Here is a 14,128-nt window from a genome sequence, read left to right as displayed (position 1 = left end):
TGGGTGAAAGGCCCGTCTTCTACTCCCTTCTCTTCTTCGAACCTTTCACACTGAAAAATTATTTCCTCATTCTTCACCATTCGCACCAAAGTCCTCATGTGAAGTCCGAATTTCTTTCACATCTGGTACTGCTTCTTACAAGAGTAATAAAAGACAATCTCGATCTTCTTTTCACGGGTGTACGATCGACGTTTCACTGGTGTGTCCGTTTTGATCATGATGAAAAACGTTTTACGACCCTTTATCATAAACTAGTACGTGCCCGTACGTGCGTGGCCATACGTGCAAAAAAAAAAAAAAAAATTCATTCAAATCGCGGGCCAGAAACAACAACCACACAGGCCATTCCTTCGCTCTTGCGTGCCTGTACGTGCGTGGCCGTACGTGCAAACCAAAAAAAGAAAAAACTTTCAAATCGCGAGCCAGAAACAACTGCACAGGCCGTTCCTTCACTCTCGCGTGCCCGTACGTGTGTGCCTGTACGTGCAACCCCCCCCCCCCAAAAAAAAACAAACAAAAAAAATTGCAAACCACGAGCCAGAAACAAATACACAGGCCGTTCCTTCACTCTCGTAAACGACGACTGGATTGGGGCATTGTGTTTATCTATAGATGCACATAAGAAATCGAGAAATTATTAGAATACATTGTCATCACTGTCCGGAAGTGCTGCGTGCCCGTACGGAATGTTCACATGTATTCCACGAATTATCACTTGCATTGAAGTAACAACTGCTGTGATACTTCCACACACAGAGTTAATTAAAATCAAGTTTACCTCCCTGTCTTTGCTTGCCATGACATTCGCTGCCATTGACCATTGCCACTCCTACGCCATGGTAACCAAGGCACTGATCCCCATCGTAACCGGCACGGCACATGACGTCATCATCGGCCGGCAGCGCACCGGCCTACGTAGCCACGCCTCCGCAGCAACGTGTCCTTTCATTGGTTTGGTAAATAAATGGCTATAACTTGGGAAGCACTTGTCCGATTAATATCAAACCTTGAAAAGGCACATCCACAGGGCCCCAGCAATATACCTGGCAAGTTTCAATTAGATCGGACCAATGGTTGGCGAGAAACACACACACACACACACACACACACACACACACACACACACACACACACACACACACACACACACACACACACACACACACACACACACCTGGAATTATAGATAGATGGTCGTAAAACACCCTTTAACGACCCTTCATTAACAAAAAAAAAACGTTCTTTTGAATGTACAACTCTTTTAAGTACCGGTACCAGACGTGTAAGAAATTCGGACTTGAAGTTTATGTGCCAATCAAACACAAAATACTGTCATGTTTGAGTTGATCATATTTTCAGTTTTCAAAGCCTGACTATGATGTTTTTATATGCGCTTATTTTTAATCGATAAATAAATAGGGAGACTCGTGTGCGCTTATTTTTCATATGCACTTATATTCACACATATGCTTATTATCCAGAATCTACTGTATTTAACCTACCATGAAATAACACATATTTTGTAACTTGTCATCAGTTTTGTGTGGTGGCTGACCCTATAACATGTTTTATGTATAAATGGAACCCTGATTGTGGCTCGGATGAATACTGACCACATCTTTCCATCTCTTCCTTGGTCCTCCCCTTGGATGTGGTTGGGGTAGCCAGCCAAAGTGGATCTTCTTTGGAGTGTGGTCATCTGCCATCCAAGCAACATTGCCAGATATTCAAGATGATGTTTTATCACCTTCACCGCTGCAGTTTTAGGATTGCCCCAACACACACACTGATCTCCTGTCATGTGATGTGATGTAGCCATTGCTGTTTACTTGCATAGATAGCATGTGCACATCTGTTATGGAAGGAGTTCAGGATCACCCTAATACTAGAATAGTACGTGCACAACTGTTATGGAAAGAGTTCAGTTTAGATAGTTGTTTCTTGAAAGTTGTCCAACACTCAGATCCATGAAGGAGAACTGAGAGTACACATGCTTGGTATGCCTTCCACTTGGTTGGTATTTGCACATCCTTATCTTTAAATACCGTTCTACGTAAGGCACCAAAGGCTCATGAAGCCTGTGCAATCCTTTTCTCCACATCATCACACATTCTGCTAGATGATGCTATCGCTGACCCAAGATATGGAAATTCACTGACAGTCTCAATTTATCAATTTCCCACTTGTATGGGGTTACTATCCTCTTCTACGAATTCTTACCAGTTATCATGAGCTTCATCTTTGGAATGCTAGACACAGAGGCCAAAATCTACTGTGACTGCCACCTTTTCACACGTCACCTTCTCGGCACCCCTTGTAGTTGTTTCTAGAAGAGCAGTAGCATCTGCAAACTGGCACTCAGTCATCCTTGTCTCATAGGCATTGCTGATGTATCGATTGAGGACCTTCCCATCATACTTGTACCTAAGGTACACTCCTGCAGTCCTGCTCCATCTTCATCCTCCTTTGCCATCCAACATTCAATGACGAGACAGTACAAGTTGAGAAGTGTTGGTGCCATGCATCTGCCTTGTCTCAGCTCACTATCATCTCAATTGTTTTAATAAATGCTGTTGAGGTGAATCTGGGCCTGCGTGTCCTGATTAAATCAAAATATGAGCTCTGGTTTGGGTGGATGCCCCGAGCTTTCATAATGCCACCCACAGTGCTTCATGTGGTTGTCATAGGCCTTCCTCAAATATATGAACGGAGGAATGTCTTTGGCTCTGTGCTCCCATCACTTTTCAAGTCGTTTGCCTGCAGAAAAGATCATGTCCAAACACCGACTGCCTTTTCTGAATCCACACTCGGGATTCTTGAAGCACATCTTCAGCTACTGCTTGTAGTTTTCTCCATAGAATCTTGGTAACCACCTGTCCAACTACATATAGTAATGTTAGTCCCCACCAGTTATCACATTCACTAAAGTCCCCCCCTCTTAGAAATTGGTATGAGCACAGTATCAGCCCATTCCTTTGGTGCCCTCCTCTCCTTCCATGCCGCAAGTGTGAGGTTCAATAATATCTCTATAAATTCACTTTCTAAACTTGTGACTTTGACTATCTCTGGCGCAATGGCCAAGGAGACACCATGCACCAGACTTACCCTTTTTTAAGCTTGCTTGTCGCTTCCTCTAATTCCTTCATTGTCGGTAACTCCATCATTTGATGCTGTGTGGGTCTCTGCTTCAATTTCATCATTTCTTCGATGCAGAATTGGCTTTCAATGTTTTAAAGAACTTTTGCCTTTGTGAAGTGCCTTCTCCACTGATTTTGTTGAGCGATTATTGTCCACTCCACTCGGTTTACATTGTTTCCCACTGAGAGGCCGGATCTGCATCGGACCTTAACCAAAACATAATTTGCTTGCTCTTGTCATCTACCCAACTCATCCACGTACTTTTGTCATAATCCATCCACAACTTAAAAAGAATATCTTGCTATATATCAGTTTTCGCCGCATCTCAATGGTGAAGAATCGCTTAAAAAATTCTCGGATCCGAATCCGGATCTTTACTAAAATCTCAATTTGTCCTTGTCACACACCCAACCTATCCACCAAATTTTGTCTGAATCAGTCCACAACCTTTTGAGATATTCTGCTCGCAGACAGAGGTGAATACATGACCTCCGTCTCTGTCCACCCTCGGTGATGCAGGTAATTAACCTGTCTCTAAGAATGCGTTCCTCACTAGTATATAGTCAGGGTCATTTCCACCAATCTTGGTTAGCCAATAACATGGGGAGTTGGAATTCCTTGAGTGGGCCTGACGAAACTTACAAAACTTTTTTTTTTAAGTTCTGTTTGACATTCAATGAAATTGGGAAGTCTCCGTTAGGTATTCATGAGTCGTACTTCTTTTACATTTTCTGTGAGGTGATTGGCTCCCGATGGTTGTGCTTTCTGCAGGACGGTGAGGCTGAGGACGGTGTCTTGTACTCGAAAAGCCCTCAAAGGAAGCAGAACCCACAAAGCTCACATGGAACGGCATACTGGCTTGGGGTACACTGTCGCTGATCTTGATTCGCATCACACAAATTTATTTTTTCTTTAGTGTTTTTTTGTTGTTTTTTAAAAAACTTTTCCATGTTCTTATTTTTTTACTTTTTACTAATTATCCCCCCCCCCGGAGGGAGGGAGCGGGATATTGTAATTGTCCGGTTTGTTTGTCTGTTTGTTTGTCTGTCAGCAACTTTACGGCAAAACGGCTTTAGCAAACTATCAAATTTAATCCACAGGTGGGCAATGAACCTTGGACGACCCCATTAACTTTTGAGTCCAATTGGATCAAAGGTCTAGGTCACGAAAAGATCAAAATCGTTTTTCACTCATAACTTCGTCAAAAATAATCTCATTTACTTCAAACTAAGCTTATAGTGAACCTTATTCTATTTGTCACTAAAAGCCTGGTGTTGGCGCAGTGGTTAGGGCAGCGGGTTGGGATCCAAAAGGTCCTGAGTTCAAGCCCCGTTGGGCCACTGAATTAATACACCAGGGGGTTGACTCAGCCTGTCATCCTTCCGAGGTCGGTGAAGCGAGTACCAGTGCACTGGGCCGGTGTATACCCCGGTTAAAATAGGTGTACCATATCCCTGTGTCGTAAGAGGCGACCAGGGTTGCGTCAGGAAGGGCATCCGGCGTAAAACCTGTGCCAAATCACTATGCGGATCATAATGGATGATCCGCTGTGGCGACCCCTAACGGGAGCAGCCGAAAGAAGAAGAAGAAGATTCTATTTGTCACTAATAATCCTACCCATTCCTATCGTGAAAAATGCATATTTGTGAAGATCGGTAGGGTCTGAAGTTTTGGGGGTCATGGTCATCGGTCAAAAATTCCATTATAAATCAAAAAAGGTTAGGAATATGCGTGTTTACTATGGAAGACATATATCAAGTCCTTTATTGGCTTTCATTTGACACCATGACCTTTGACCTTATGTGGCCTTGAAAGGTCAAAGTCATTTTACGGTCATAACTTCGTCAAAATGGTTTAATTGACTTCAAACTAAGACTAAAATATTCCTTATTCTATTCCTTATAATCAACATTCAGGTTAAAGATATATCAAATTAAAATTTGATCCCCAAAATAACTTTATACCTTAAACGGGTGGGATTTGTTGTGCCTGGCACCACTTTTTTTTTAATTTTTTTTTTTAGTCATTCTGTGCCATAAGAAGATGACCTACTTATTTTCTATGGAAGGAGGGGGAGAGTGGCAAATGAGGAAAACTTATAAAAGAAGGGTAGGTTTGTTGATTAAGGGGTTGGAAGAAAATGGTCAGGGAGGAGGGGATGTTGGATTGGGGGTGTGGATGGGGTGGTGGAGGCTTGCTGGCAAGTTAAGAAAATTCCATACAGTCTCCAACATTTCTTTAGGAACATTCTCAAACTTTCATAAAACTGGTTATTGAGGAATATAAGTATCTGTCGGGACAGCAGCAAAATCTCATTTTAATGTCTTTCGACTCCGACTTCCATTTTATTGTTGCTTCCTAGCCTTCAAAAAGAAATACCTTTGCTTTAGCAGAAACAATACCTTTGAGCACTTCCTTTTTGGCTTTCTTCCAACAACTTCCATGTGCTAAAACTAGGCCTACAATAAATCAATCGAGGGTGCTGCTGAGGAAGTGAAAGCATTACGGCCAGGTCACCGTGTTCGAGTGTTGTGTGCCGGGACACTGGAACGTCTTGTAGAAAACCTTCTCTGGGCTTTTGAAGAGAACGACTCAACGTATGTGACCATCTTCCTGGCTACATATCGCACCTTCGCCACAGCCGAGCAAGTTCTGCGGTTGCTCTGTCTCAGGTTGGTGGCAGTGTTGACTCTGTTATCTGTGTTTTTGCCTTCAAATTTCTCAACATTTTTACAGGGGAAGTGGGGGGGGGCATTGTGGAGTTTGGTTTCCTTCACAACTGACTCCATAATAACATCAACAGAATGGAATTTTGATTTTTGCACCATTGGTATTTTTGTAACTCTCCACCCCTCCCCCAACCCTCTACCCCAATGAGCATGTTTGCCAAATGTATGCTCTCATGGTGTACTTGGATGATTTCAAAATTACCTGAACATTTGTTTCTGCAATACGGAGGAACATATGGAGATTAACAATTTTTCAGAGGATTTGTCTTTATCATGTTGGGAACCAGTTTTCCAATATATATATATATATATATATATATATATATATATATATATATATATATATATATATATATATATATATATATATATATATATATATATATATATTTTTTTTTTGCATGAGCTTAAAGTCAATATTGTGACAAATGATGGAGCAATGCTGAATAATCATGAAATTTTAAAATAAAGAAAACATCAAGCCTGTTGAAATTCACAGACTATTTGCTTAACATTCTGCTGATGATCTCCCTTCAAGGACATCCATATTTGACTGTTGCAAATTATTTAATGAAGGATGCAAAAGTGTACATGATAAACCACAGACTGCCAGATTGTCCACTTCAGTTTGTAATGTCAAGCTAGTTGAGGATCCCATTTTGATTGACAAGAGCTTTTGTTTGTCATGTCATTTCATAAGTGGAGCTTTGCTGGTGATATTGATGCTATCATTCTTGACATTTTATAGTTATAGTTGCAATCAAAATTAATCCACCTTCATATTATTGCCTTTTCACCAAATGCAATAATTAAATACATGATTACCGACCTAGCTATGAAAAGAGTAACATCTCAAAAGGTAAATTTGTTGATGGCACTATTTGTTTCCACTCTTTGATATCCATGCTGTCATTTTCGTAAGTCCCTATGTATAAGGCGCACACTTGTTTTTAAACAAAATGAGGGAAAGATAAAAGGTGGACCTGTATACAGGTACTGGCCTTGAGGCATGAGTCAGTTGCGTTTCACCCCACAATGTCAGGAACCCGCAGTTTGAGTTCTTGTAATGATACCGGTATGCAGTACAATAGAGTGTGTTTCTGTTCATTGTTTTTTTTTTCAGCTCGTTTAACTAAGCTTAAGCTGTAACTTAACATGCAAGAGATGTATCTTCATTTGCATCATATTTGTATCAATAAAAGGCGTTCCTCTTAAAATGTGTGTGTTATTTTTTAGTATTGTCCCATTTTGGCCCCAAATAACATTTCGTTAAAAACCATTGAGTGAGGAAGCCAAAATGCAAAGGTTAGAATGCCTTGCAAATAGCCAATGCGTTAAATTTAAGCACCACAAGGACATGCCCAAATGAAAGTCGTCCCGTGCTTCAGAGGAAATCTTGATCATCTCCACTAATCAAGATGTTAATTATAACAATTGATTATCCTCAGGGTGTCCAATGTTCTGAATCGGTCAAGCGTGGGGAGATGACAAAACGAAGCACACGTGTGCCTCTTCAAAAAAAAAAAAAATGAGACGAGACAAACAAAAACGGAACAAACAATGGGCAACACAATAAATAATTATTTCCCTTCAGTGGCCACTAACAAATCCCAACAGTCCTTTTAAGGGCAACATGCTTTCAAGAAAACATAAGAAATTAACACCAAACACACTTAGTATTGTTGTCCTCTTCCTCCTCTCTCTCTCTCCGGCACTGTCTCATTATCAGTGCCGTGACGGGCCTTTCGAGTTGATGCACGGATACGTTTGGCTATGCAAGGTTTCTTACACCTGTTTCAACACAGTAAAAACATGGAAATTAAGCATTAATTAATGGTTGAATAAATGATTACTAACAATTTTTCTCTTTCCTTTTTTCTTCATCGAGATTTCCATGTATATCAAATATCTGAACTAAAGTTTATGCAATCTCCGTAAAGGTGTAATTTTAAAATTTTTTTGGAGGGGTTGGGGAAGGAACAAATCAACCATTTACCTTGTGTATACACACCATTGTGCCTTAAACATGTGGATTTAAGGTCTTTGCCCTTTTTTTTTGCTATACATAGTCGGGGCTCGTGGAAGAGCGAGTACACTGAACGGATCAAGACGTAACAGGTCAAAAGGAAAAACAGAGAGGGGAGGAGGGGGTGGGGAAGGGAAGGGAAGGGGGGGTGATGAAAATGCCAACAGCAGAGTCAAAGGACAAGGCAGAGGGAGACTTAGACAAACAACGGGTGTGGGGAGGAATGGGGGGTGGGGGCAGGAAAGGGCGTATGGGGTGGACAAAATGGAAAGACAGACATGCATGGTGAGTGTTTGTGCAAAGACATGCATAGTGAGGACTTTTACTGGTTCAAGACATTAAAAAAAATTCTAAGGTACAGTCACACATTGATGGTACTGTAAGCTCATATTTACAACGTTCTCGCTGCCAATTGTCTTGTAAAATATTCAGCCAAGCTTTAAATGCCAACTGATATTTTCTAGCATTTCCATCTTCATGAGAGCTCGAGAGCGCTTTGATTTTTGGCTTACGATTTACTTGCACCCCATATTTAAACAGGTGAAGTTTGCACTGTTCTGGAGATTTTGCCACTTTCTGCTTTACGATGGTCTCTCAAGCTTCAGTCATTGCCAAATTATTCCCTTAAATTTGCTCTTTCTTCTCTTCATGCCTGTGACAGGTATGAGAAACTGCAGGCCTCAGCAAGTCGAGCAGATGGCAAAGGTCGTGGAATCAAGCCTGACGAGGAGCAGCCTAGAAGGTAGGAGGTAGTCTCATATCATCCACATAATATTCAGCTCTTTATCCATACAAATATGATTTATGCATATAAATGAGGATGCATCATTCACAGCTTATGAAACTAGTTAGCTGAGACCCACAACAGTACTGGCTTTTGAAATTGGTCAGTTCAGCCGAGTAAGGCAAGTATTAATTTTTTTTTAATCACGTTGGAGGCCTCAATCAGTTTGGTATACTTCGACTTGACGCGAAACTATTTGCACTGAGTGAGAACTGCAAGAGTTGGTGGTAAGTGCAGGGCAGGGCACGGGTGGGGATGGAGGAGATGCAGGTGCAATGATTACAAGGTTGTTGCGGAGGAGATGCAGGTGCAATGATTACAAGGTTGTTGCGGAGGAGATGCAGGTGCAATGATTACAAGGCCGTTGCGATGTAGTTTATGGATTGAGTGAAATGAGTGTTTAGTGCATGCAATACGTTGTGTGATTCAAGGCAAAACACACAAGTGAAAGTGCCCTTTGCATGAGTTGGCAAAATCTGTTTTGATTTGATTTCTGCAAACAAAAGCAGCAGCAGTGGTCAGCTTTTGTTTTTCTCTCCTCAACTACCATTACTCCAATTAACATGTACCATTTAGTCTGTACCCCGAATCTGACAATGCTTCAAGATCTCAATGTATATCCGGTCATATGAAAATTTTCAACCACTTTGCATCACATTGATACACCTACATAGCCAAGCAATATCGAAAACACAATGGAAATTGATAAATGAACGCAAACTGCATTTTGAACACTTTTACGTCACTCAATTTGATGTCGCTGTGCATGGAAGAGCTTGACTGAGAATGAAACTCGAACCATATTGAAATATCGAATAGCAGTTTTTGGTTGGTTAATTGATTAACCAAGTATTACAAACTTCTTTTTCCATGTTGGTCCCATTATGAAACCTGTATTATAAGAATTTTGGAATTATGAAACTCGTTAGCTGAGACCCATGGTTGTACTGACTATTGAAATTGGTGAGCACAACACAGTAAGGCAAGTATTTTTTTTTTAAATCACATTTGGGGCTTCAATCAGTTGGGTATTCAGGAAACCCCTAAATATCACCACAGTTACGTTCCTGGAAAATTCCGTGATAGTTAAAACCAAGGGCTGATGGGAACCGTGAGGTTCCTGGGCTTTGAGAACATATACAGGCAGGTGGGCAGCAGTTAAAAATAAACACCACAATTGAAATAAACATGTAAAATAAATGTCATGTTCACATTGCAATACACATGTTAATAAAATATATACAGTATAAAATAAACCAAAACACAAGACTTTTACCTTTTTAATTTCTTCCAAAACGGTGAGGTGATTTTTACACAATGGTGAGGTGAGTGAGGGTAAAAATGTGATGTACTCTGCCATAAATATAAGATGTGATGTACCACAAGACTTCGCTCAGGATGATTAGGATGTTGTTGGAGTTGAGAGTTGGGGAGGGGGATTCAGCGATCGGAAGAACAGCTTTGGCATTACGACAAAGCCGCCTGCTGCATTGCCACGTATGAGAGAAGGGTGAGACGATCCTTAGCCGCTTTGAACCCTGGAGCAGATATTTCCCACTTGGACAGGAAGGTATGAGATGGCATCCTATTCCAGAATAATCCTGTCTCATCAGTGTTAAAGACCTGCTCCGGCATAAATCCCTTCGCCTTGATTAGTTTATTGAGCTGCGTGGGTAATTCTCCGCAGCATCATGGGCTACCGATACTGCTTCCCCGACAAATTTGACATTATCGAGGCCGAGTCTTCTTTTGAAGTTCTCATACAGCCCTTGCTGGCATGAAATTTGTGGGTAATTGTGGTTGAAATGGAACCTTTGGCCCCAAGTGCCTCGTGGAAATGTTGGTAAATGTGCAATTATTTCTCCCGTATCATCAGTCTTCTCAAAGGCCTTTTTCTGTGTTTGTTCCTCCATCCAAACATTAAGGGCTTTTTCCATCCTTCCGATATAATGATCACGGGACTGGAACGACAATTTTGCGATTTGTGGTGCACTGGTGGCAACACTTTCATGAATATTAACTTAACTTTATGGATATACCACACAGGAGATTAATTGAACCCGTCATGGCAGCTATCTAACAACTCGATTTTTTATTATTATTAATTTTTTTTTGCTCAACGTCATAACCTTTCTCTGCCTTTTGGCACAACTAATTTTGTCCGGCGTTTTATGTTTGAGTGTCATTATTAACAATGCGTGAGAAACAACAAAAGGCTCGTAATGCGAGATAATCGTACACGCGGATGCAAACGATGACTCATCTTAGCTGAAAAACCGCGATTTGTCAAAATGAAGTCCCGTGATAACTAAACAGGAACAAAGGTTGCCCGCGATTGGTCAAAACCTGCAATATTTCAAGGTTTACTGTACTTTGGCTTGATGTCAAACAAGATTCACCAAACGAGACCTGCAAGATTTCTGTAATTGGGAAAAATGAGCGTGGGGAGGAGGGGTGTGGGGGAGAATGGAGTTTGGGAAGTGTGGAAGGCCGAGAGAGAGGAATAGGTTTGGAGGAGATAGGAATAAATCGAGTGAAAAGGAGTATTCGTGTGGGAGTTGGGGAAGGGAGGGGGTTGTGCCCACCTTTTGCATACATTGTATATGGATAGCCAATGTATTATTAAACTTTTGTCATGTGGCAGGAAGCTTAAAGTTGTACAACTGATTGCTTTGAGGTGACAGCAAGCAATTAGCTGTGATTGCCATTTGTTCTTATCAGCTATTTTATGTTGTAAGCTGTATTTTAAATTGGTGTAATAACTGTTTTAACCTCTTTTGATACCCAAGTACGGTATAAAATAAGCCAAGCTATTAGATAGGCCATTCATATTGCATAAGAGACGAGTTTGGCAAATTTTAAGTTTTCATGTTGCACTTGCCAAGTTATGCATCTTGGCAAAACAGTGCATCTTGCAAACCATATTTATATTGTAATATACATTGAAACCTTTTCGCCATTTTACCATTTGCTCCTGTTTTTATTTATATCATTAAATCTGTGTTTTCTTTCTTCATTCCTACGACCTACTTTTTATTTTATTTTTATTTTTTGCAGTAAACTTAGTGTTGTAGATTTCCCTTTGTGCAAATAATTTTTCTCTATGTGGAATATAATACAGATGACTATGTTCCTTTATATGGGAAGATTTGGAATTAGAGAGAGACAGACAGACAGATAGACAGACACAAACTCCCAGCTTATGACTCGTATTTATCTGTTTTTCACGGAGTATGTACTAACAAATACTGTGACTTTACCACTAGATTTGTAACTAGATATGAGTTGGTCGGTTAGCGATTGTAGTTTGTTGCCAGCAAGTGCAAGCCTTTTTTTTTGGCATTTTAAATTTAGCAGATGATGGAGGTTATTCAGGCAACTATACAATTGATTCTTTCAATTAACAAAGTTAAATGTTGAAATAGATAGATGACCATTTGTTTAAAGGATTTTCAGGAAAACAGATTTTTGTTAGTTTACCACCACACTGAATGAGAATTTTTGACTCCCTCCCCGAACCCCAACTCCCATACTAATCCTCACCCTCAGCTGCTTGCCGTCTATCCTGGGAGCTTGGTTGGACCATTATCCTGAAGACTTCAGAGATCCACCTGAATATCCAGCTCTTAGAAGCTTACTGGAGTTGGCGAATTATGCTCTGCCCAACTCTGATGTGGAGCGACGTGCCATTGCATTGCTCTGCTACCTACGCAAGCTGGAGACACCCGAGGCAGAGGCCTATAGTGAGTATGAAAACAAGTGGGAAGTATATGACCATTAGAATGAGGGTGGGGTAAGTGTGAGATCAAAGGAGGTGGTATATTTGTTAAAAAAGCAAAAAAGGTGGTATAAAAAGCAAAATGTGAAAGTGGATTGGCAATCTAGAGTTCCAGCATTATTTGTGGAATTTTTTCTTGTTTTCTTGCTCTTCCCTCTCCCTAATTTTTTTTCCTGCACCACTCCTTCTCCATCTCTTTCTTCAGAGAGCAGTTTGCTGGCTCCCTTCCCCACTGGCCTTGAAGGAGAGGCAGGGCCAGATCCTGATGCTGCTGATTTTCTTAATTTCCCTGCAGATCTTGTGGCTTCACAGTTTACCCTGATGGATGCTGTAAGGGAAATGCAACATACAAAGCACAGTTTATATTACACCTCAGATGTAGAAGAATCACATTTCACCCCCACCTTGCCCTTTTCTCCCCTGTCCTTGATTCCTCTGCCCTTCCTTTTCTTCCTTTTCTTTTTTACATTCCCTCCTTCTCATTTTCAAGGCAGAATATTCTAACTAACACCATGCTGAGCTTTCCCATAATTGAACCAGGTGACGCCGGAGTTTCCACTCTGCAAGATGACAAGATGGCTTAAATTAAGCCTCCCCTTATAGGATAGGGGAAGGCTTATTGCTGTTGTAGGGTTTGTTTATACAATTGGCTCCCCAATTTCTAATGGTACCACAGAGTATTGTAGATGCCTAGAAGTAATAAACCACCATTTGGAAAATTATGTATTGTTATTATTATTATTTTCTTTCTTCCTACACTCTCAACACACCAAATTTCCAAACAGTATCAATTGCCAAGCTGTATCTTGGAGCCGGTTGGGAATTTCAGAATTACATTTTGCACAAATGATGTGACTAGAAAGTACACCGGGTTGGCCTAATTTTTTTTACCTTGACCTAATTTTAAGGTCATGACCTAATTATAGACATTGAACATTTTCACCAAAACTCAAATGTTTTATCTGATCAGAGCAATATTGCCCTATACGTAGCCGAGACCAAGCCACATTTAATCTTAATTTACATAATACCTTTCCGGGTTAAAGGTCAAGTTCGGCATAATAATGGCGGTCTGAAAAAAAAGAAAAAAAGAAGTTGTTTTTGTCCTCGCTCAATTTTGCCAATGCATAATCTCAAAGACTGATTGGCCTTCCAAGATGTTTTTGCATCATAATACTGCATCTGCACTGAATTTGTATACCTGATATTTGATTTGTGTGTGTCCTTGACCTACTTTTTTCTGGATTGTGACCTCATTAACAAAACTCATTTTTGATCATAATTTGAATAGTTTTTCTCCGATTCTCGTTATCTTGAGTTTTATGGATAGATTGCAGATGGGGACACATTTTTTTTAATTTACATTCTATCCCTAAATGTTGAAGGTCAAGGTCATATGGTGATCCAAAATAAATATGGCCATCATTGGATCACGGGCCAAGGGTAAGTCACGGGCAGTCGTCAAAGCTAAGCTTTGGTTACCTTTGGCAATCGCTTTGCGATCATAAGCTATCTGGTTTATATTGGAGTGTTCCAAATGTTGGCTTGGGGAATGTTTTCATTCTCAATTTGGTTACACACACTGAGAACGTGACTCGCACATCCCCACTGGTAATTTATTCGTGCACGGGGGTATAAGCGATCAATTCCAAAATCACCAGAATAAATGGTAT

General features: G+C 40.5%; 1 protein-coding gene across 15 annotated transcripts in view; it reads left to right on the top strand.

The window, feature by feature from the left end:
- RGL1 (ral guanine nucleotide dissociation stimulator like 1) overlaps window positions 1-14,128 on the top strand; it is a 143,197-nt gene that overhangs the window by 24,273 nt on the left and 104,796 nt on the right. For 13 of the 15 annotated variants that reach the window (XR_015051065.1, XR_015051064.1, XR_015051067.1 and 10 more), the window contains 5 exons: window positions 3,910-4,002; window positions 5,596-5,810; window positions 8,555-8,635; window positions 12,227-12,420; window positions 12,661-12,785. Coding sequence is in view for 11 of the 15 variants with exons in the window: in XM_085854009.1 (XP_085710135.1) it covers window positions 3,910-4,002; window positions 5,596-5,810; window positions 8,555-8,635; window positions 12,227-12,420; window positions 12,661-12,785 (708 nt within the window). In the remaining 4 variants the exon portion in view is untranslated. The remainder of the gene's footprint in view (window positions 1-3,909; window positions 4,003-5,595; window positions 5,811-8,554; window positions 8,636-12,226; window positions 12,421-12,660; window positions 12,786-14,128) is intronic. The other 2 variants (XM_085854011.1, XM_085854010.1) reach the window with 1 other exon arrangement.

Source organism: Eptatretus burgeri, chromosome 14 (assembly GCF_056783735.1).
Source record: "Eptatretus burgeri isolate ZD-2024b chromosome 14, Ebu_testis_v1, whole genome shotgun sequence".
Lineage (NCBI taxonomy): Eukaryota > Metazoa > Chordata > Myxini > Myxiniformes > Myxinidae > Eptatretus > Eptatretus burgeri.
Note: the sequence above shows the minus strand (reverse complement) of the source record. Positions and strands in the feature narration are given on the sequence as shown.